A 22,227-nucleotide genomic window follows, 5' to 3' on the forward strand; every position below is an offset into this window, starting at 1 on the left:
CAACAAAATATGGAAACATTATTTTTCCTCAGAGGCTAAAGCCAAGGAATGTCTGTGAAATTCCTTTCTCCTTCCTGTAGTATGCCCAGCCCTGCAAAAGTTAATGGTTCTTTTAAGGTGGCACTCAACTTTTACTATTATTATTAAATATGATTCACTCATAATGTGATGTGTTTATTTGCTTAACAGATCAGAGTGCCATAGATATCAGACTATTAAAACTATTAAAGTGACAGCTTTGCCTCAGCTCTGGAACCAAGTGAAACCACATTTTTCAAGAGCGGTTTCTGACAGAATAGCAACCAGTGTAATGGTAACTTTAGAGTCTGAATAGTAACTTTAGACTGTGGACTAATTATAACTAGATACAGTAGCCCAAACAGAATGGTTTAGATAACTGGAAAAAATAGCTATATTCTCTTCTTCCAAATGGAGAAAAGAGTGTCCTACTAGCATTGGGATTTGACCATTCTGTGGACCCATGTAGATCTTGTGTCCCTGTGGTCTTCCTTGTTACATACTTAGATAAAATAATATGTTCCTTGGATTACTGGATTCAAAATTACTGTAAAAGCATTGTTAGTAATTAACATAGTTACAGAAAATCACAAGGTACTATTTGGGGAAGCTCTATAGGATATTCAATACCTGTTATAGGCCAAGCACTATCTTAACATTTGCAGTAATGAGGACATGGAACCCAGTTGCTGTCCAGAAAGAAAAATATCAATGACAAAATGAAAAGTTAAAATAGATGTTAATTTTAACCACAATTGTAAATATGTGACAACATTAGGGCTTAGACATATGAAAGTGTGGTGAAAGAGATTTCTGGCAATCAGTTACACAGAGAACACCTTACCATGGTGATCTGGGACAAATATAAGCTGAAAAGATTGGTGTCATCTTCTCTTTGGGGAAATAATGAATACATTTTTATCTTTTGTTAAAGTAAAAGTTGAATAATGTCTTTAACATAATGTTTGGTAATTTCTAATACATTAATGTAATCATTTCTTTTTGGCAGGAACTATTTATTCAATTGGATGCATGGAATATGACCCTAGAAAAACTGAGTAAAGTTATTTGGGTTTATGGACATCCTACACTTCCCACACCAAATGCAACCAGTGCATTTCCCGCAAGCTCTTTCCCACCTGGATTTAGCACTGAAACTGTGACCAGTCCTGCTCTCACAACCACATCTGAAGTAACAACTACTTTCATAACCCTACTTCCTAATACAACTACATCTCTCCCTACACAACCTCCTTCCACTAACACTAGCAATGTGATGCCTGTCACAACTACATCTACTGAGACAAGTCCTGTTGCCAGTACAACTAGCACCACATTTCCGGGCATAACTACACTTTTCCCTACAACTTCTTATACTAACACTAGTGATATATATCCTGAAACAATTAGAACCCCTGATACAAGTCCTGTTGTCAGTACAACTAATACCACATTTCCTGACATAACTACACCTTTTCCTACAACTTCTTCTCATACTAACACTAGTGATGTATTTCCTGAAACAACTCCAACCCCTGCAACAAGTCCTGTTGTCAATACAACCAGTACTATATTTCCTGGCATAACTACACCTTCCCCTACAAGTCCTACTACTGCTAACACTAGTGATGTGATTCCTGTCACAACCGCAACTCCTCAAACAAGTACTATTGACAACACAACTAGCACAACATTTTCTGGTACAACTACACCTTTCCCTACAACGTCTTATACTAACACTAGTGATATATATCCTGAAACAATTTCAACCCCTGATACAAGTCCTGTTGTCAGTACAACTAATACCACATTTCCTGACATAACTACACCTTTCCCTACAACTTCTTCTCATACTAACACTAGTGATGTATTTCCTGAAACAACTCCAACCCCTGTGACAAGTCCTGTTGTCAATACAACTAGTACTATATTTCCTGGCATAACTACACCTTCCCCTACAAGTCCTACTACTGCTAACACTAGTGATGTGATTCCTGTCACAACCGAAACTCCTCAAACAAGTACTATTGACAACACAACTAGCACCACATTTTCTGGCACAACTACACCTTTCACTACAACTTCTTATACTAACACTAGTGATATATATCCTGAAACAATTTCAACCCCTGATACAAGTCCTGTTGTCAGTACAACTAATACCACATTTCCTGACATAACTACACCTTTCCCTACAACTTCTTCTCATACTAACACTAGTGATGTATTTCCTGAAACAACTCCAACCCCTGTGACAAGTCCTGTTGTCAGTACAACTAGTACTATATTTCCTGGCATAACTACACCTTCCCCTACAAGTCCTACTACTGCTAACACTAGTGATGTGATTCCTGTCACAACCGCAACTCCTCAAACAAGTACTATTGACAACACAACTAGCACCACATTTTCTGGCACAACTACACCTTTCCCTACAACTTCTTCTCATACTAACACTAGTGCTGTATTTCCTGAAACAACTCCAACCCCTGCAACAAGTCCTGTTGTCAATACAACTAATACCACATTTCCTAGCACAACTACACCTTTCCCTATAACTTCTTCTCATGCTAACACTAGTGATGTATTTCCTGAAACAACTACATCCCCTGAGACAAGTCCTGTTGTCAATACAACTAGTACTATATTTCCTGGCATAACTACACCTTCCCCTACAAGTCCTACTACTGCTAACACTAGTGATGTGATTCCTGTCACAACCGCAACTCCTCAAACAAGTACTATTGACAACACAACTAGCACCACATTTTCTGGCACAACTACACCTTTCCCTACAACTTCTTCTCATACTAACACTAGTGCTGTATTTCCTGAAACAACTCCAACCCCTGCAACAAGTCCTGTTGTCAATACAACTAATACCGCATTTCCTAGCACAACTACACCTTTCCCTATAACTTCTTCTCATGCTAACACTAGTGATGTGATTCCTTTCACAACCGCAACTCCTCAAACAAGTACTATTGACAACACAACTAGCACCACATTTTCTGGCACAACTACACCTTTTCCTACAACTTCTTCTCATACTAACACTAGTGCTGTATTTCCTGAAACAACTCCAACCCCTGCAACAAGTCCTGTTGTCAATACAACTAATACCGCATTTTCTAGCACAACTACACCTTTCCCTATAACTTCTTCTCATGCTAACACTAGTGATGTATTTCCTGAAATAACTACATCCCCTGAGACAAGTCCTGTTGTCAATACAACTAGTACTATATTTCCTGGCATAACTACACTTTTCCCTACAAGTCCTACTACTGCTAACACTAGTGATGTGATTCCTGTCACAACCGCAACTCCTCAAACAAGTACTGTTGACAATACAACTAGCACCACATTTTTTGGCACAACTACACCTTTCCCTATAACTTCTTCTCATGCTAACACTAGTGCTGTATTTCCTGAAACAACTCCAACCCCTGCAACAAGTCCTGTTGTCAATACAACTAATACCACATTTCCTAGCACAACTACACCTTTCCCTACAACTTCTTCTCATACTAACACTAGTGATGTATTTCCTGAAACAACTACAGCCCCTGAGACAAGTCCTGTTGTCAATATAACTAATACCACATTTCCTGGCATAATTACACCTTTCCCTACAAGTCCTACTACTGCTAACACTAGTGATGTGATTCCTGTCACAATTGCAACTCCTCAAACAAGTACTATTGACAACAAAACTAACACCACATTTTCTGGCACAACTACACCTTTCCCTACAACTTCTTCTCATACTAACACTAGTGATGTATTTCCTGAAACAACTACAACCCCTGAGACAAGTCCTGTTGTCAATATAACTAATACCACATTTCCTGGCATAAATACACCTTTCCCTACAAGTAGTACTATTGCTAACTCTAGTGATGTGATTACTGTCACAAACACAACTCCTTAAACAAGTACTGTTGACAACACAACTAATACTATATTTCCTGGTATAATCTTACCTTTCCCTACAAGTCCTCCTCCTCCTAACACTGGTGGTGTGATGCTTTCACAACCTCAGGTCCCAAGACAAGAACTGGTGACAACACAGCTAATTCCTCATTCTTGACATAATTACACCCTTTTCTACATGTCCTGTTACTATTAGCACTAGTGTTATTGTTCCTGTCACAATGGCAGCTACTGAGAAAAGTACTATTTTGCTGTATCTACAATTAATGCCACAGTCATCTTTCCTCTTCCAGATGTAGGTACTGTGTTTTTTATAGTTCCTGTTACTGATAGCCCTAGTAATCCTACACCTATGGGGATTATACCTTATAGAACAAGTACTGTTGATGTCACAAGTAGTACCATATATTTGGTAAATTACATTTTTTTTGCGAGTGCTATTCCTGATGGCACTAATTTAACTTTTTCTATCACAGTCACACACACCTTCAATATATTTTCAAATAATACAATTAATTCTACTCTTCCTGATGTACCTAACCCCAGAGTCTTAGTATAACCATACCTTTCCCAGGGAATAAAATGAATAGCACAAGTAATATTGTTGAAGCTACTCACAACTTTACAACGTCATCTACTATCCCCATGGTCACATATAGTATTTAACATAAACCACACCAATTTAATTACTTCTTACATGGTCATTTCCAATAATTTCATTCCAAGAACCACAGGTATTCTCACCATCAATACTATATACAATGCAGGACATGTTGGAAACATTACTGTTGGAAATAAATCCAGCAGTGCCATAGGCAACAGCACATATATACCTTGTGAATCCAGATGGCATAATAATGTCAGATATAGCTTTCACAATTGCAGAAACTTACTTGGTTACACAGAATGCTACAACCAATTATTTACCTACTCTTATAGTCAATGGTGCCACTAATACTACAAACGTATTGATTGATTGTATTGGTATGCAAAATGTGTTATATTTTCAGATTAGGAATACTCAATCTATATTTATTGATCCAAAACTGCTCTAGAATTTTGAAACCAACCTTACAAGCTAATTTTAGGCCCATACTATGGACTCTGATGTGCCTACAAACTAGAACTTAGTTAAACAGAGGTGAGACTGTAAAGGTTTAACCCCAGGAAGCAGTTTATGTTGTGCTGGAATTTAAAATCATGGTCACCTAGCCTTTTACTGTATTTAATTATTATTATTCATGTGTGAAGTCTCTCCTGTAGAGTGTCAGAGGTCCCTGAATGGCCCTGATCTTTCATATTCAAATTTACCTCTCATCTTTGACCTACTCCTTCCTTAGCTAAATCTCTATCCTTGTCAATAAACTCATGGATATTGCCAAATATAGTCAGTTGGGCACTGTTGAAGGTTTAGCCCCAGAAAAGTATTCCAAAAATGTAGTTTGAAACCTGTGGGGTGTCCCAGATTTTCTGTAAAGTCAATAGCATCAACTGTGTTTCCATAATACCAAGTTATTATTTGTCTCTTTTACTCTTCTTCTCTTACTGGTACATTAGTGGCAGAGACTTTTCTGTATGACATTGCAATAGATTAATACAGAAACAGCTGCAAAAAAGGTGCAAGTCGTTAAAAAGTCTTACAAAAGGTAAAACAATACCATTCTTCTTACTCTGTTTTTGCCTCAAAATATGCTTATTTTTCACAAAGATGGTATTTATGTTAAAATGTAGTAGATACATTGTTATTTTCAATTAACAAAAATAAATTTAAAATATTTTGTAAGTGACTCAATTTAAGTTTTGTATGCAGTTATTAACAGGTAATAGTTAACAGGTCTCACTCACATAAGCAACATGGTGCGTTATCTGGTTTTTGTTGAAGTTAGGACTAGTTCTTTCTCCCAGTCCCATGCTCTTAGAAATAAGAGTCAGACTCCAAATATTTACAAATACCTTGGCTACATAGATAGGCTCTTCTGTGAGTAGATCATAACTTGAAATAACCCAAATGCAGGTCAACTTTGCAATGTAAGGCAAACTAATGCATGTGTGCTGTTAGCAAAGACTCCCTCATCACATGTCCTTTCACATGTTTGCTTTAGTCTTTCACCTGTGTCCACTTCAGGAAAATACTTCCTCACGTGTTTGCCCCATCCAAATACCTTCCAACACAACTGACATTCCAAAAGGCATTTGTATTCTTCATTGCGAAGCTGATAGTTAATTGCAATACAGTTAATAAGCTTAACGGTATTTTTTTTTACACAGTCCTGGTTTACTCCTTTTTTTGGAATATCTCTTTTTAATGATCCATTATTTTTCTTTAGATGTTTCTCTTGTGCAATGGTCTCTGGATTCCTTAGTTGGATGCTTTTCCTCTCCTAGAAAGATAAAAGCAAACAACCTCAGCACAACCCCAACTTTGGGCCCTTACATTGATTAGGAGAATAGACCTTTCCTAGGGAAAAATGCTTTTTGCCAAAAGAAAAAGCATTATCTTTCAATTTGAAATTATAAACGTACCTTGTGTGGATAAATATACCTACATTCCTTTCTCTTTATATAAATGTAATCTTGTTGTATATTTTTTTTAATTAGTAAGGACATTCCTACTTATTATTAAAAACCAACATAGTACCTTTAAGGAAAGGAAGTGTCATTTTGAATTTTAGAGTAGGAAGACCAGCTGTCTCTACTAACCTAGAGTCCTGAGATCTCTCACACACTGAGCCACCAACCAGGCAGCATACAATAGCTGGTACAACCCCACCCCCTCCCAACACATGTACAGCAGAGGGCTGCCTGGTCTGGCTTCAGTGAGAAAAGCACCTAACCTTTGAGATTCTTGAGGCCACAAGGAATAGGGTAGCCTGATAGGGTGGGGTGGGAGAATGGGGTGGAAGGGAGTTGGGAGATGGGGGGTGGGGAAGTGGGTGGCGGGGGAGGGGAGGGGTGGGGATATCCTCTTAGAGACAGGGGGAGGAGGAATGGGAGGTAGAACTGTGGAAGGGCAGACCAGGACTGGGTAATGACTGGACTGTAAAACAAATAAAAGTAATAATAATATTAAAAACCAACAACAACAACAACAAAGATTGTAATTTATAAGTGGCGGTATCTATCAGCAGAGTGTCTTGCTCTGACTTTATTACATAGACCAGGCTGGTCTAGAATTCAGAGAGATCTGTCTATCTGTCTCCTGTGTCTGTTATGTTTTTGCTCAGATATTGTGCAGCACCTGGCTTTCCTTCCTTCCTTCCTTCCTTCCTTCCTTCCTTCCTTCCTTCCTTCCTTCCTTTCTTTTAATTTTACTTTTTTACCTATTCAATTTACATCCTGCTCACTGCCCCCTTGGTCACCCCCTCACACAATCCTTTCTCCCATCCTCTCCCCTTCTCCTCTAAGTGGGTAGGGGGCCCTTTGGGTATCCCCCCAAGCCTGGCACTTCAAGTCTTTGAGAAACTTGGCGCTTCCTCTCCTACTGAGGTCAAACAAGGCAGCCCAGCTAGTAGAACATATCTCTTGCATAGGCAGTAGCTTTTGGGATAGCCCCTGTTCCAATTGTTCAGGTCTTATGTGAAGACTAAGCTAGAGATGAGCGGGGAGGTCTAGGTCCAACCCATGTATGTTCTTTGGTTGGTGATTCAGATTCTGAGAGCCCCAAAGGTCCAGATTAGTTGACTCTGTTAGTCTTACTGTGGAGTTCCTATCCCCTTTTGGGCCCACAATCCTTCATAAGAATATTCAAGCTCTGAAGGGGCTCAAGACCCCATATGTACAACAATGCCAAGCAACCAGAGCTTCCAGGGACTAAGCCACTACCTAAAGACTATACATGGACTGACCCTGGACTCTGACCCCATAGGTAGCAATGAATATCCTAGTAAGTGCACCAGTGGAAGGGGAAGCCCTGGGTCCTGCTAAGACTGAACCCCCAGTGAACTAGATTGTTGGGGGGAGGGTGGCAGTGGGGGGAGGATGGGGAGGGGAACACCCATAAAGAAGGGGAGGGGGAGGGATTAGGGGTATGTTTGCCCGGAAACCGGGAAAGGGACTAACACTCGAAATGTATATAAGAAATACTCAAGTCAATTAAAAAAAAAAGAATATTCAAGCTCCATCTACTGTTTGCCTATGGGTGTCTATATCTCCCTGGATTAGTTGATGGGTGGACCCTCTCAGAGGTTGTAAGCATAACAAAGTATCATTGATAGAGTTAGGGATTGGTGACTGCCTATGGGATAGGTCTCAAGCAGCTTTATTCCTAATAGACAGAAACTGGAAATAACTAGATGTCCCTCAACTGAAGAATGGATAAAGAAAATGTGGTACATCTATACAATGGAGTACTACTCAGCTATTAAAAACAAAGACATCATGAATTTTATGGGTAAATGGATGGAACTCAAGAATATCATCCTGAGTGAGGAAACCCAGACCCAAAAGGACATGCATGGGTATGTACTCACTTATAAAACACAAGTAGCAGGCTACACCCTACAGACCCAAAGAACCTTAACAAGAAGGAAGGCCCAAACAAAGAAGCTCATTTAGAAGGAAGAATAAATTAGTCATAAGAGGCAGATGGAAGGTGGAAACTTGAGAGGGGGTATGAGAAAGGGAATGGGTGTTGAGGATCAGATATGAGGAAGATGGCTAGATGGCCATGAAAATGAATGGAAATCTGCAACTGACAGAGGTGAAGAGGTGGGGGGCATGAGGATGAGGCATGGTCCTGGGATAAGGGAGGTACCCAAGAATCAATGGGGTGACATTAACTGTGACTCATTACATTGGGGACTGGAACCTGAAGAGATCATCTCCTGTATTGAGACAGGAACCCCAGTGGAGTGATAGAGACACCAACCCACTTACAAAACTTTCTATTTTGTGAGTTGAAAGTGATTCATGTAATAGGGTACTTCTCAGGACTAGTGAAATTTTCAAAAATAGAACTGCAAGAATCATTTTGTATTCATTCATGCAGTTATATTAAGTCTTCCTCGTAGTCTTAAAATGTTTTTCCTTTTTTTCTAAATAATTCCTTAATATATTCTTTTGCTTGTTAAATACTATATATACATTTTAACTTACTTAAAATCAGAGCTAACAAATATTAAAATTTAAAACATGCAAAACAAAAAAAAAAAAAACCAAAACTTTAAACCCAAAATTTATCCTGTCTACAAGTAATGCAGGCACAGGGGATGGAGCAGACCCTGTACCTTTCTTTACAGGAATAGTCTGACTTAGGCCACAGCAGCTAACCTAGGGGCCTATTTCTTTACTCCATGCAAGGACAGGACTGGGCTGATCTGACATGCCAAGCTTAAGAGAACCCGAAGTGACTTTCCTTATGGTTGCGGTTTCCAGGAAGTCTCCATGGGCTTTGCCACCCACCTCTGGACCCGGCTGTATTCAGCCTATGTGTAACTGAGCTACACACAGTTTGTTTCTTACCATTTGCCACCACTGTGCTCTGCCCTTGGGAGAAGCCCCAACTTCGTGTCTGTGTTCTGCTTTTAAATTCAGTACAGACTTTGTTAAAAAAAAAGCCACCTTCCATACTATCTCTGTAGGTTCCTGCTCCTTGGCTAGAAAATCTCCTTCTCAGCTGCTGGTCTAGTGCTGTTCTGGGAAGCTTTGACTTTGTTCTGCTCTCTATATCTATCTATCTATCTGTCTGTCTGTCTGTCTATCTATCTATCTATCTATCTATCTATCTATCTATCTATCTATCTATCTATCTATCTATCTATCTATTGAGATTATACCTATTGTGCTGCTAGCCTGACTTTTCTCTACTTATTACCTGGGTCTTATAATCCAAACATGGGTTCTAAGTAAGTTCTCACATCGTGTTGGTTCACCATTTGTTGAACTTAGGGCTGTTTCTTCATCCCAGCACTATGCTCCCAGAATTAAGATCCAGACTCAAAACACATTTATAAATAAATACCTTTCCATAAAGCTAGGCTCTTCTCTGACCAGATCATAACTTACAACAACCCATTTATTCTAATCTACATTCAGTTACATGACTGGTTACCTGTGCTCAGGTATGATGCTTCTATCTAGTCACATCTTTCTGGGTGAATCTCCTGTCTCTGACACTCTCCCAGAATTTTTTCTGCCTCCCAGATGTTCCATTTCATACTTCCTGCCTAAGCCATAGGCCATCAAATGTATTAATGACAGGTACCACATTCATTTAGACACAAGATATTCTTTCTACAGGTTTTGAATATAAAGAGATCCTAAAACCAAAGAATTTGAAAGGCAGTTCCTTAGATCTACACCATATGTCCCCAACCTCTTGTACTGGTCAATTATACCAACAGCAAACACAGCATCTTTGATTTACTTTACTTGAACATCTCTTCCCCTTCTGTGAATATCTTCCTGACTTTCTGACCTGGCGCAATAGAAATACTATGTTTTGGATCATTCAATGGTACTCCACATGAAGAACACAGGTTCATCAGTTACACTTGTTTCTTGGAATTGTCCCACAAGTTATAGCCATTTGAACAAAGCTGAGTTCTTATGTTAGGGAATACATTGTTCTTGTTTCATCATTCCAACCAAAACAGAACTCATAATTATTTCTATGGAGTATGTCATGGATCCCCTTATTTGTACTTTTTCTGAAGAGAACCCCAATATACTGCATTTTTGGGAATACAAACTTAGGGGTGAATTATGGGTTTGAATATTTGCTTTCGTGTATATGATATGTATATATATATATAATATATACATGCTTGTGTACATGTATGGATACTTACACATGTATGGACGGTAGAAGTCAATAAGGAAGGACTAAATCTTCCTTAGTCACAGTCCATCTTATTTTTAAGACAAGAACTCAGTAAAACTGGAGCTCATCTATTAGGTAGACTTGCTGGCCACTGATTCCCAAGGATTTTGGCAGTCTCTGTGCCCTCACCTCAAGTCTGGGATCCTAGCTGATATCTTAACTCTAATTTATGCAAAGAAGTTTCATGCCCAGGCTACCAGACTCAAGACACCAGACTATTGATGGCACACCCCCAAATCCATAACTAGTTACCTTAAATAAATGTACTATTTCCCCCTATTTCCCTTATAACCTCTAAAACACAAGTTAGCAAGATTCCCTTATACCATTGCTGGAAATGCAGAATCACCCTTCCAACACCCCCAGCCCCCTAGAATCAGAGATAGCCTGACTGTATGCAGTAAGTTCATGAACTGTGAGATATAAACTCCCTCCTCAGAAACATATAAGAAGGAGCTTGCCTCAACCCTTTCTATGCTGTTACCATTTTACAATATTACTAATTCTTCTAATAATCTTTCAAAAAGGTCAATCTGCCTCAATTTCCTCCTCCTTGAATCACAAATCCAAGACTTTTCAGTATACCTAGGTAAAATATACTAGAGTAAAAATAAATTTTAAGGGTTGCATGGTTTAAAATTTCTGAACCATAAAAGTTTCCTTATAACGTATTTCCCAGATCATCAGCATCTAATTCAATCTTTTCTGAAGAGATTGCCTACTACATTGTTGGGTAATATACGTTGTCTAGGAAGCCATCCTAAAGAGACATGAACTTGGAAAATCCTCTTTGATTAAAGGGGCAAAACCTCTGTTTATATATTATGAGGCTTGGAAGTGGTGCTGACCAGTTCAGGAATTGAATGTGTTGTGCTTCTGAGGATGAATAGCCTTAATTATTGTCATATCCAAGGAAGTGGTGAGCTCATTACTTCTCATGTCCTCAGCACACCTCGCCACTGTTAGAAGAGGGACCACTCCATCAGGAAGCAGGGCTATGACATTAGATCACAGTCTCTGAAGCTGTGATATAGAGTTTTCTGAAATCATATTCTTAATCATCAGGGGATTAAGATCCTGTCAAACACCTTGGTACACCCAAAGTAGGGGTGCCTTCTAGAAGACATAATGAGTAAGACAATTCATAGATTGGCAAAGTGACGTTAAATCTAGCTGAGAATTAATAGACATGGCTGCCAGAAAATAGTAAATATCCTGGGCTTTTAATAACAACTGATACTCCACAAAATGTTTGTTCGTAGTCTCTATTCTTTCCCCCATAGAATTCTTAGACAAGCTCTGTGCTGCAGGGATAAGAATTTACTTTTCTCTAGTTTGATTTTTACTTATTCTCAGAGCTCAATTCACCTTGTGTTTCCAGATACAGTCTTCATTGTGAGAGACTCACACAAGCCAATATAACTTGGGGTAGGATAAACAAAGACAATCCAACAGAAGGGACTCAAGGGTAGAGGACAAGGATGACATGTTGCATGTTGTATTTGGGGCCACCAAACCCTCTGGATGCTTTCACCTGGCAATTCAAGAGGCTTCCAAGTTGCTTTTCCTGGACCAATGACTCAAATGAAAGAGAATGCCAAAGGAAGCAAGTTGAATTCTATTTAATGTGATACTTAGAAATTTTATTTCTATGTGCACAGAGTCTCCTCTTTTACCAAAAATTACTCTTTTCTCTCTAATTTATCTATATAGCCTACTCACATTGCCTCTGAAAAGACTGGACACAAACTGCCATTAGAAATGAGAAGCCTCAATCTTCATCCTCAAGTCTCATCCTAATCATAGCATCAGTTTGAAAGAAAGCAGGAATTCTTCGAGAGTGAATCCACCATCTAACACTCAGACTGGGGGGGAAGAATTTCTCATAAAACATGGGATCTTATCAATAGTCCTGAAACCTTAAGAATGACTTGAACAGTGAATTGTGGACAAAATCCTAGAGCCTACTGTATCATGATTTCGTTTATGGAAAATGTTACAAAGGACACTTAGAGGGGTCAAGTCAGGGAGCTGTGTGCATAGCTCATGATAAAGGAGTAGGTATTATGAGGAGACAGAATCATACTCCAGTCTGTAGCATTGCAAGGAGCCATGAGAGGCAACCCTGCAGGAACAAGACAGTAATCATGGGCAGGTGCCTCAGAGTAGCAGTATTGGAGCCAGAGAGGGCCATTGGTACAGCCCTGAAGCCTGCAGGGGTCTTGTCCTGAGGTTCCACTTTGCCTCCAGAAGACTCTAAGCATGCTCCTCGAGGAGTTGGTATAATATCGGGAATCCAACCTGTTGTATTTTCTACTTCTTCCTGAAGGAGATAAGAAAAAATGAGTAGTTTCAGAAATATTCCTACCATCTTTCTCTTCCTTGAAACATTACTGTGCCACCCTAACCTTATAAGCTACCTGGAAGGCTGCAACAACGTTTATAGAGTAGGAGAGTGACAGCTTGCCTTTGCACTTCCTGTGACTCCCTCTCCCAATTCACACTTCCCATCTCTGCTGCCATTATCCTTTGTCTGTCTTTGCCTTGCCCAGTACCATCCCTCAACTTTGTAGGGTGGCTTCTCCTGTGATACGCACATCAATCGTCTTGATCAATACTGTCTGCTGGGACTCCTTGCAGGCTTTCTCAGCTGTCTTAATGTTCTCTGGAGTCCACTCAACATTATTCAGGACCATGAGGTTTTCCATGGGATTCCTGTGGATAATAGGGTCAAGGCAGAGACAGTGTTGACTTACAGCTTAGACAAAACATGCCGACAAACACCACACTAGCTTCCACACTAGCATAAGCTACATGGGATGTTGTTTAAGTAAATGGAAATTCTTAGTGAATTTGATAAGGAAAAACATATCAGAGAGAACTTAAGACATCAAAAAAAGATACTCTTTAAGGACATAGATGTCATAAGGTCTGAGAGGTGGTTGGATTAGCTTCTGTAAATTTGCAATTAGCTGTGGTGTTGCACACCTTTAATCCCAGCACTCGGGAGGCAGAGGCCTATGGATCTCTGAGTTTGAGGTCAACCTGATCTACAGAGTGAGTTCCAGGACAGCCAGAGTGAGAAATTCTGTCTTAAAAGAAAGAAAGGAAAATAGAAAGAAAGAAATCTGCAATTGCCCTAAAATTGTATATGTGACTGTTAAGAAAGATGTTTCTAGCCTCTTATTAGTCACACAAGAGTGGACACTTACTTAAAGGTTGTTACATGAATGTAAACACATTTTTGAGTGAAGCCTGAAAGATAGGAATTTATGTACATGTGATCTGACTTTCAAGGGTCTGTTTTCATCTGCATCTCTGAATGCCTTTACAGATATGCAAACTTTCTTGCCAAACTTGTTTTCAGAGTTTTTTGAATCAACACTGAATGGAGCAAGGTTGAATGGCAAAGTGTGATTAGGCCACCTACTGACAAGATTCCTTCCCATGCAATTGTAGGCTTTTGCTTCTAGACTGACTCACTCTGATGCTTCTTCCCCCAGCTCATTGGTCACATAGATGATATCAGGGTATCCCATGCAACTGGAGATGTTAATTCTGGGATAGTAGAAGAAGAAGATGAGGCACATCTCATTAATGGTGCTGGCACCTCCCTGGAGAAGGTGAGAGAAGGAGAGACAGGTATACAAACGTGTGCAGAGAGGGAAAAGGCAACCAACAAACTGTGAAAGTTGTCACTCTTCCAGAGAGTTCTTTATCTTCCCATAGGGTCTAGCTCACCGCACCTTACCAGATGGCTTCCTTTCTTATTTCCAGCCATTGAACAATTATTAATAGTATTTCTAAAGAATTAGTCTTTAGTGTATTATACATATCTTTCTTATCTTTGACATTTCCAGTGCTACCCTCTAGTGTGGGTTAGACTCACTACTTTGCCAGTGTCAGCCAGACCCTTGGCTTTATTACATTCTCTTCTCCCTACAGATGTGCTAGTACATTTACATATAGTGTGTGTGTGTGTGTGTGTGTGTGTGTATGATAATTTATTCTGAGACAAATTATTTGATTGCATACAAAAGCCCCTAGTCTATCTATTCCCCTCCATTATTGACCTGGCAAATACAATTTGACAGTTAGACCCTGCTGTCTAAGAGTTGTAGGTAGGACAATATCTTCTCTGCTTTGAGAACTCTTCCTAGCCACAAATCTCTTAACCTAATCCCATTATTTCCTATGTCTTCCCTTATTCCTTAATCCTTCCTTGCTGATGTATGGCTTTGTCATTTCTGTCCTTCACCAGAACTCAGCATGACGATGTGTCTAGAACCATAGTGATTCACATGATACATGTGTTGTCTTATGATTCATGAAGTAACACTAAACAGTAATTCCTGTTTCTCCATTCTGATGTCTTCTACCTTGATTTTACAATAACGTGTATGGCTGTGTTTCCTTCCTTGAACATGCATTATCCTTTCTGAAGCACTGAATTGGTCCCTATATAGAGTTGTTGGCTTCTTTGTAATCATGGTAACAATAGCTTGCTCTATGTGAGCATCTACTCTAAGGGAAGTAATGTTCCCATTGTCCTACATGTTGTAACCAATTATTTCCATCATCTTATGAGATAGTATTATTATTTTTCCTTATGAATTTAGAATGAAACCAAGATTTTGAATACTTTGTCTAGGTAATAAAGCTGTTAAATGATTATGCTGGCATTCTAACCCAGGGTAGTTATGACTCCAAGTTCATTAATTGTGCTGAGAAGATGAAGACAAGAGATAGAGATGCCATAACACATCCTCTTATGGTCTTAGTGGGTCACCAATGGGGAGTATACAGAATCTCTATCTTAGATGGATGAAAAGCCTCACAGAAGAGAGGAAAATACAGAAGAGAGCTGGAACAATCAGACTTATTAGACAGTTTTCTGGGATGCAGCTTTCTTCAAGGGCTAAAGTCATTGCTACTACTGTGGACAAAGACACTTACAAAAGTCATGAAGTCACGATCCAGCGTCTGATAATGGCATTCTATCAGCAGCTCATCCCCCTATTCACAGTGAAGCATGAGAGCAGAGAGTAAGTCAAAGAGGCACTGCTACAGTCTTAAGAATCGTCTGGGCTAACAGTGAGCTAGTTTCCTTGCTCTCTCCCATGCTCCAGCCATTATCCCTCCTCAAGTTCCTACCGGCTTAATCACTACAGGATGAGGTAGGTCCCGAGACTCTTGCAGGTTGAAATCATAGGAGAAATCTTTACATACTATTTGGAGTTGGGTTCCATTTCTAGAGGGAGAGAAGAGCAGAAAGACAGAAATGAAAAGATTAAGCAGAGAAGGCCAGACCAATAAAGATGCTGTAAGTGGCCTCTTTCAGGGAATGCAAATGAAATAAACATAAAGGATTCTTCTTTCATAGTCTATTCCACTCACTCCAGTTTAGCTTCTTTTTATTCTTAACCAGGGATAACATCAGGCAGAAGCAGCAGCTGTCACCATACACAGAAAGGAAAGGTTCAAGCTTTTAATTACCTGTATTGCAGAGCTTGCAGTGACCGCCCAGCTAAGTGGGTATGGAGCAGGCAGGCTGATACATATATGTCAGCTACTGGAGCCCCATTCATCTGTAACAGCAAGTCATATTGGATTGGTCAAGAAATCATCTTTATTTTTCCTCTGTTGATGCTTGATAGCATCTTTTTCTTGGTCTGATTAGGAGTTGTTCTAATTTTTTGTGCTTCGATTCCATTGAGTTTGTTCTTTGACAATTTCATGCATGAAGTATATTCTGAAAACTATCCCACTCCCTCTAATCTCTCTGCTAAGCTTATTACCCACCTTTTCCCACATTAGCCTCCTTCCCATAGTCACAACTTTGCTATTATTTTGTTTTGATTTGTCGTGTGGTGCCCACTGAGTTTAAACTGGGTCACCTCTGTTGACCATGAGTTTGGAACTATCTGATGGATCCTTCTGGAATCATTGGTGAAAGCACAATGGTTACCTTTCTCCCACAACCCATCAATAGCCAGTACTTTAGCATGGAAAGGCCCCTTCTTGACCCATGACTGAGAGTTGATGGTACCAGTCTTGGGTTGGCTTGCTGCAGGCAGCCACAGCTGCTATGAAGTCACGATTGCATTGGTTGTGTCAAAGCATACCAAGAAGACGACATCTCTAGCCCTTCTACCCTTACTTTCCCACGTGGATGTTACCACTCACACTATTTCCACTGAACCATCTTGTCCCACTTTTCACCCAAGTTCTTTGCCCCTAAAGCCCTGACACATTTTCTCTGTTGCAGAATGTGTGCTTGCCACTTTTCTGAGCACCAGGCTTTAGCTATTTTTCAAATCTGTGGCTCAGGCTTGTGACTTTCGAAATTAGACCAGAACTCTGATGGAGAACAAGAAATCTCAGAGACTACATGCATCTCAGTTTCACCTCTTCAAACTTGTCTGTCTTGCATAGCCCATAGGACAAGAAAGCCTCAGCACCCGGGGGTATAAAGTGAATAGGGAAAACTGAGATGCCCAGCTGGAGGACTCCCATGTCATATTTGCGAAGGTGCGAGGTGTAGTACAGCCGCATCCCTGAGGTATCACGGATACCTAGAGTAGAAAGAAATACTCTCCTCAGAGTGTGGGAGTGGGTCAAAATGTTCAGGAAAGCTGGAATGGGTGATGACAAACAGACTCCAGCATCCATGCTACATGTCTCCCACATTCAGAGGAACCAGTTGTTTCCACCAGCTGCCTTCTCACAAGTCTTTTGGATACTCACCAGGAAGGTTCTGAAAATTGCTGTAGTGAATTTCCAGTCGGATCCATTGAGGGTCAAAGGGGGTTCCAATAGAGATGCCTACATCATCTGGAAACTGGTAGCTCTGTGGTGATTGGAAAACACGGCAGTGATGTGCGAAAGGCTAGAGACGAGATGCTTGGATCCAAGCTCTGGATATGCCCTAGTTTTCTAACCTTTCTTTCAGAACTTCTATGCCCCCAGGTCTTCCATTAGCCCATTGCCTAACAGCATGCACCCCTTTGTCACAAAATGCCTCCATCTCAGGACTTACAAGGCCCCCAACAGCCCAGCCTGCGATGACATGGGAGCAGAGGGAGAAGGCAGGGTCTGCTCCGTAACATTCACCGATGCCTGTGGGGAGTACACTAGAATTGCCGCATGCATACACGAGAACATGATGCACCATTGTCTCATTGCGTTCCACCAATATAGGTTCAAACTGGACAGAGAAAGGAGGGTATATGATAGTTAAGATTCTTATTCATAATATGCATCATATTCTTATTATTCAGTCCTTCCTGCTTCCCAAAGCTATGCCATTCTCTACTCCGGGTTTGTCCTCATCTGTTTCTCTCCCTGGAACCTATCACCTTGTCTAAACTCTACTAGACTATCTCTTAAATACATTTCAACCCCCACCTCTTTAAATCCATTTCTTGGGCACACAGCTCACAGTGCTCAGTCACCAGGGACCTTCTGATGATTCTGTTTTTAGTGACCTCAGTCAGTTCACAGTGTGCATATATGTATCCACATTCCTTTGAAATCTATTTTTTAGTGCATATATGTATCCACATTCCTTTGAAATCTATTTTTTTAAATGCCCCCAATACCTTGGAACTTGTAAAATTATATTCTTGTATTTGGCCTAAATTAAAAACAGTTAAAAAACTAGAAGACTGATTTTGATTTCACTCTGACTTGATTTTCTTATGGGTTGACAGTGCATGGCCACATCCCTTTCTTGTTTTTAATAGCTCTGTTGCTAAAAGAAAATAATTCTGGGATCACGATAGGATTTGAAATTGCTATTTTCAAAAATATACTAATTACTATCTTCTGTCAGAATATCGTCCATTTGAATAAAATACTTTTGGTAGTTATAGTTCTGTCCCCAGGAAATTATGTGGCTTCCAATCCTATAAAACTCTACCTGGCCCTACCCAACATTCCTTCTCTGTTATTTCCTCACAGCAACCTTTTCAATCTTTAGACTCCAACATTCCCATTGCTTCACTACAGTGCCCTTTCTACTTTGATGGACTTTGTCTTTTGGTTCACATACCTTGTAGATGTGATGCTTTTTGCTGACAATAGGGAGCGGGAGAAAGGTGCAGGCATATGTGGTATCCTCCTCTGGAATGAGGAACTGGGGAAAGATGCAAAATACTGAGTGGAGTGGGAATGAGGGTCCCCCAAAAGCAGGGACATAGACAAGTTATGGAGCAGAGTTCATCTTAGGGCTAGATTGGGATTTCTCACAGGGTCAATGGGACTCATAGTAATTTTAGTCTAAGGAATGTGCAATATTGGGTGCAAGATGAAGGGTTTAGGATGACTGGGGAGATGGAGGAAGGTAGAGGCAGATAATATGGTATGGTGGAGTCTTACATTACTGATCTTCAAGTCATAGATGACAGTGTCTTCAGGGGCATCTTCATCATCATATTGTAGTATTTGAAGCAAGAAGATGGACTTGACAAAAGTACGCTCCCGATTCATCTTTGGTATGTCATCCAGGCCATAGGCAGCCAGGACCCTCATGGTATCACTCTATGGGTACCACAAACATTGAAGGCCTAACTTCAACAGCACTTTGGATTTATCTATATTCAGTTTCTTATGTGTGACACTCATCTACACAGTAGAATAAGAATAATGAGACAAGATTAATGTGGCTTTAGTTCTACCTCTGAGCTGAACTCATTTGTTGTGCTTAACTCTTTCCCATTCTTTCTCTCTACACCTGCAGAATAAGAAGGTTGAACCAAACTCAAACTCCAAACAGTGATATTCAGTGGAATTGGTCAGAGTCCTTTAATAGCGGAAGAATACAATGGGGCACTTAGTCATTGGGTGAGACCATTCCAAGAAATCATTGCAGATATTAAGAGGTGATATAACTAGACAGTACCCAAGAAGACCTAAGGATAAAAGTCCTATGAATTATAACTGGATGCATTTCTCTGGTGACTATATCTTTCTAGGAAATGCTGATTGTGGCTAATTTTTCCCCTTTTTCACATCTTACCGTAATGTCATGATCATGTGGATCACAGGATCTGAAGGGCCGGGAAAAGCGCATAGTGGTCGAGACAGAATCTTCTGTGAGCTTTAGGAGTTCAGCATCTTGACTCCCATCCTGTTCTAGAGTGTCTTCATCCAGAAGGTGCTGATCCTGGGGTCCAGTGATAATTAAGAAGAAAGAACCAGGATCCCAAACAATTAAGCTTTGGGACAGCAAGTATATGCTAAAATCACAGAAGCCACCTACCTACATTGCACAAATAGATATGTTCCTAAGAAAGACATGTCTGTTGGAGATTTTACCACCTGGCTTTACTATTTTCACTTCAAATGTTAGATTCATAAATTCTAATAATCATTGAAATCTTTAGAAAAACTTATTATCTGAATTATCTGTATATTCTCGTGATGCTTTGATTATACATTTTTGTGTACTGTGATGAGTATAACACTATATAAGTACAGTTCAGAGCTGTGATTGTGAGTTTTGAATATGTGAATCTAGGGAGAAAAATGAACTAATATTGCATTTGTAAAAGGCAGATTATAGCAGTGGTTCTCAACCTGTGGGTTGTGACCCCTTTAGGATATCAAAGGACACTTTCATAGCGATCACATATCAGATATCCTGAATTTTAGATATTTGCATTACAATTATAACAATAACAAAATTACAGTTAGAAATAGCAACAAAAATAATTCTATGTTTGGGTGTCTCTACAACATAGGGAAGTATGTCAAAGGGTCATAGCATTAGAAAGGTTGAGAACCAATGGATTATAGTAATCCCTCTCAGTGATGCTATGGGGTTTAAAATGACAAGAACTTAAAACAAAAGTGCTTAACATTTTTGCTTCTTTTGCTATCATTATGTTATTAGACAATTTCATGCTGGGGTCCACCCGAGTGACTGTAAGGGCACTGGAGAGAGAGAAAGACTGTTCTAATAATGAAAATTTTTTGGTGACCTGCATTTACTGTGATCCTAGAAAGTAAGTTGTATTAGACTCTTACAGTATAAAATCTTCTCTCTTTAAAGTCTGCAGACAAGTGGCCTAGAAGACACAGACTGAAGTGCTATAGTATCATTGTAGGGAGAAATCTGCAGTCAACTAGAGTTCAGTGCTTGGCTGTGTTTGCAGAAAAGTTCTTTTCTAGACACAAAGCCATCCTCAACCCAGGGAAGGAGCTCTTCTGTGGGTTAGAGGTTGGAGACTATGGACATGAAGCCATCTTCAACTCAACACAAGTTGCTTATTCCTAGACTTACCGAAAAGTAGACATTGCCATTGGGTAGGACACCTCCAACTACCAGATCACTTCCCACAAACGTGTAGCGATCTGTGATGCCCAGGCCAACCCAGCCAGTTGTTTGGACTTGCAGTTCAAATGTGATTATCTCAGTCTCATAATCAAAGTCCCAGCGCAGGAAAACAGCATGGGAAGGATCTAGGAATCTGGAATAACGAAGGGGAGATGTAGGGCTAAGGCGCTTGCCTTGGGAAAAGGCTGCCAGGACCCAAAGTAAGAAAAGCCTGAAGAAGAGAAAATAGCCCATGGCTCATGGGGCCTGGAACAGCCTTCTTAAAGACGACACTCAAGAGCTCCGGACTTATATGCATCTATACTTGTGCCTGGCACAGTGCCATGGGGGAGGAACAGGTTGGTATTCTTCTGATCTGATTATCCGCTGTGTACAGAGTGGTGCCACTTACATAACTTGAGCCAGAAGTGTACAGGGAGGACACAGAGTAGGATTGTCTTATTTGAATTCAGGGACCTAATGTGAAATTGGAAAGAGTTATACAGTTTTCCATAACAACTTTATGATAGGGTCATGCCTGATGGAAACCTGTAGAGTCAGGGAGGTTCTCAGTTTTCCTCCACCTCTCTGCTCCTCCATATCTACCCTACTTCTGTAATAACCTATACACCCTTCCCCACCCCAGTTTTGTGGTCTTTCACCATTGTGTCGATGTGTAGAATGGAGGCCATGGAACAGAAGCATATCCTTTTAACTTCCTGGTACAGTGGAGGAGAGAAAGAGAGGGAGAGAGAGAGAGAGAGAGAGAGAGAGAGAGAGAGAGAGAGAGAGAGAGAGAGAGAGGTGTTAAAGGAAAGACTATAATTTCAGTCTCCTGCAGAAACCTGTGTTTCTAATCATAGGAAGAACACTTAGAGTTGAAAGACTTCTACAAAGTTGGACAAGTCTGGGCAGTATCGATTTTTAGCAATTCATACAGAGGAGTAAGAAGTGAGGGGAAGAAGAAAGGGGGGAAAATGAGAAACATGTAAATTTGCCTGTGGGACAGTTTGTGCTTCTGTACTGCAAAAATGAGTGACTTTTCAAAGAAATCAGAGTTCAATTATTCTCCCCCTACAGGTTTAGCCAAGGTTTTGTACTTTCAAGTGCCTTGGTATTATGTAAACAATTAAAG

General features: G+C 40.1%; 2 protein-coding genes across 2 annotated transcripts in view; one reads left to right on the forward strand and one right to left on the reverse strand.

Annotated features, from left to right (window-relative positions):
- Mgam2 (maltase-glucoamylase 2) overlaps nt 1-5,741 on the forward strand; it is a 110,287-nt gene extending 104,546 nt beyond the window's left edge. The window contains exon 48 of the mRNA XM_087659713.1: nt 1,028-5,741. Within this exon, the coding sequence (XP_087515839.1) occupies nt 1,028-3,952 (2,925 nt within the window). The 3' untranslated portion in view covers nt 3,953-5,741. The remainder of the gene's footprint in view (nt 1-1,027) is intronic.
- Nucleotides 5,742-12,854: 7,113 nt separating this feature from the next.
- Moxd2 (monooxygenase, DBH-like 2) lies at nt 12,855-21,347 on the reverse strand. The gene is given in 13 exon segments (NM_001109229.1): nt 12,855-13,097; nt 13,372-13,489; nt 14,258-14,388; nt 15,731-15,790; nt 15,929-16,025; nt 16,271-16,362; nt 17,183-17,349; nt 17,522-17,624; nt 17,814-17,981; nt 18,828-18,911; nt 19,154-19,315; nt 19,794-19,940; nt 21,060-21,347. Coding segments are annotated over 13 exon segments (1,860 nt in total).
- Between the last annotated feature and the right edge of the window lie 880 nt (nt 21,348-22,227).

The sequence above is a fragment of the Rattus norvegicus genome, chromosome 4 (genome assembly GCF_021556685.1).
Source record: "Rattus norvegicus strain SHRSP/BbbUtx chromosome 4, alternate assembly SHRSP_T2T, whole genome shotgun sequence".
Lineage (NCBI taxonomy): Eukaryota > Metazoa > Chordata > Mammalia > Rodentia > Muridae > Rattus > Rattus norvegicus.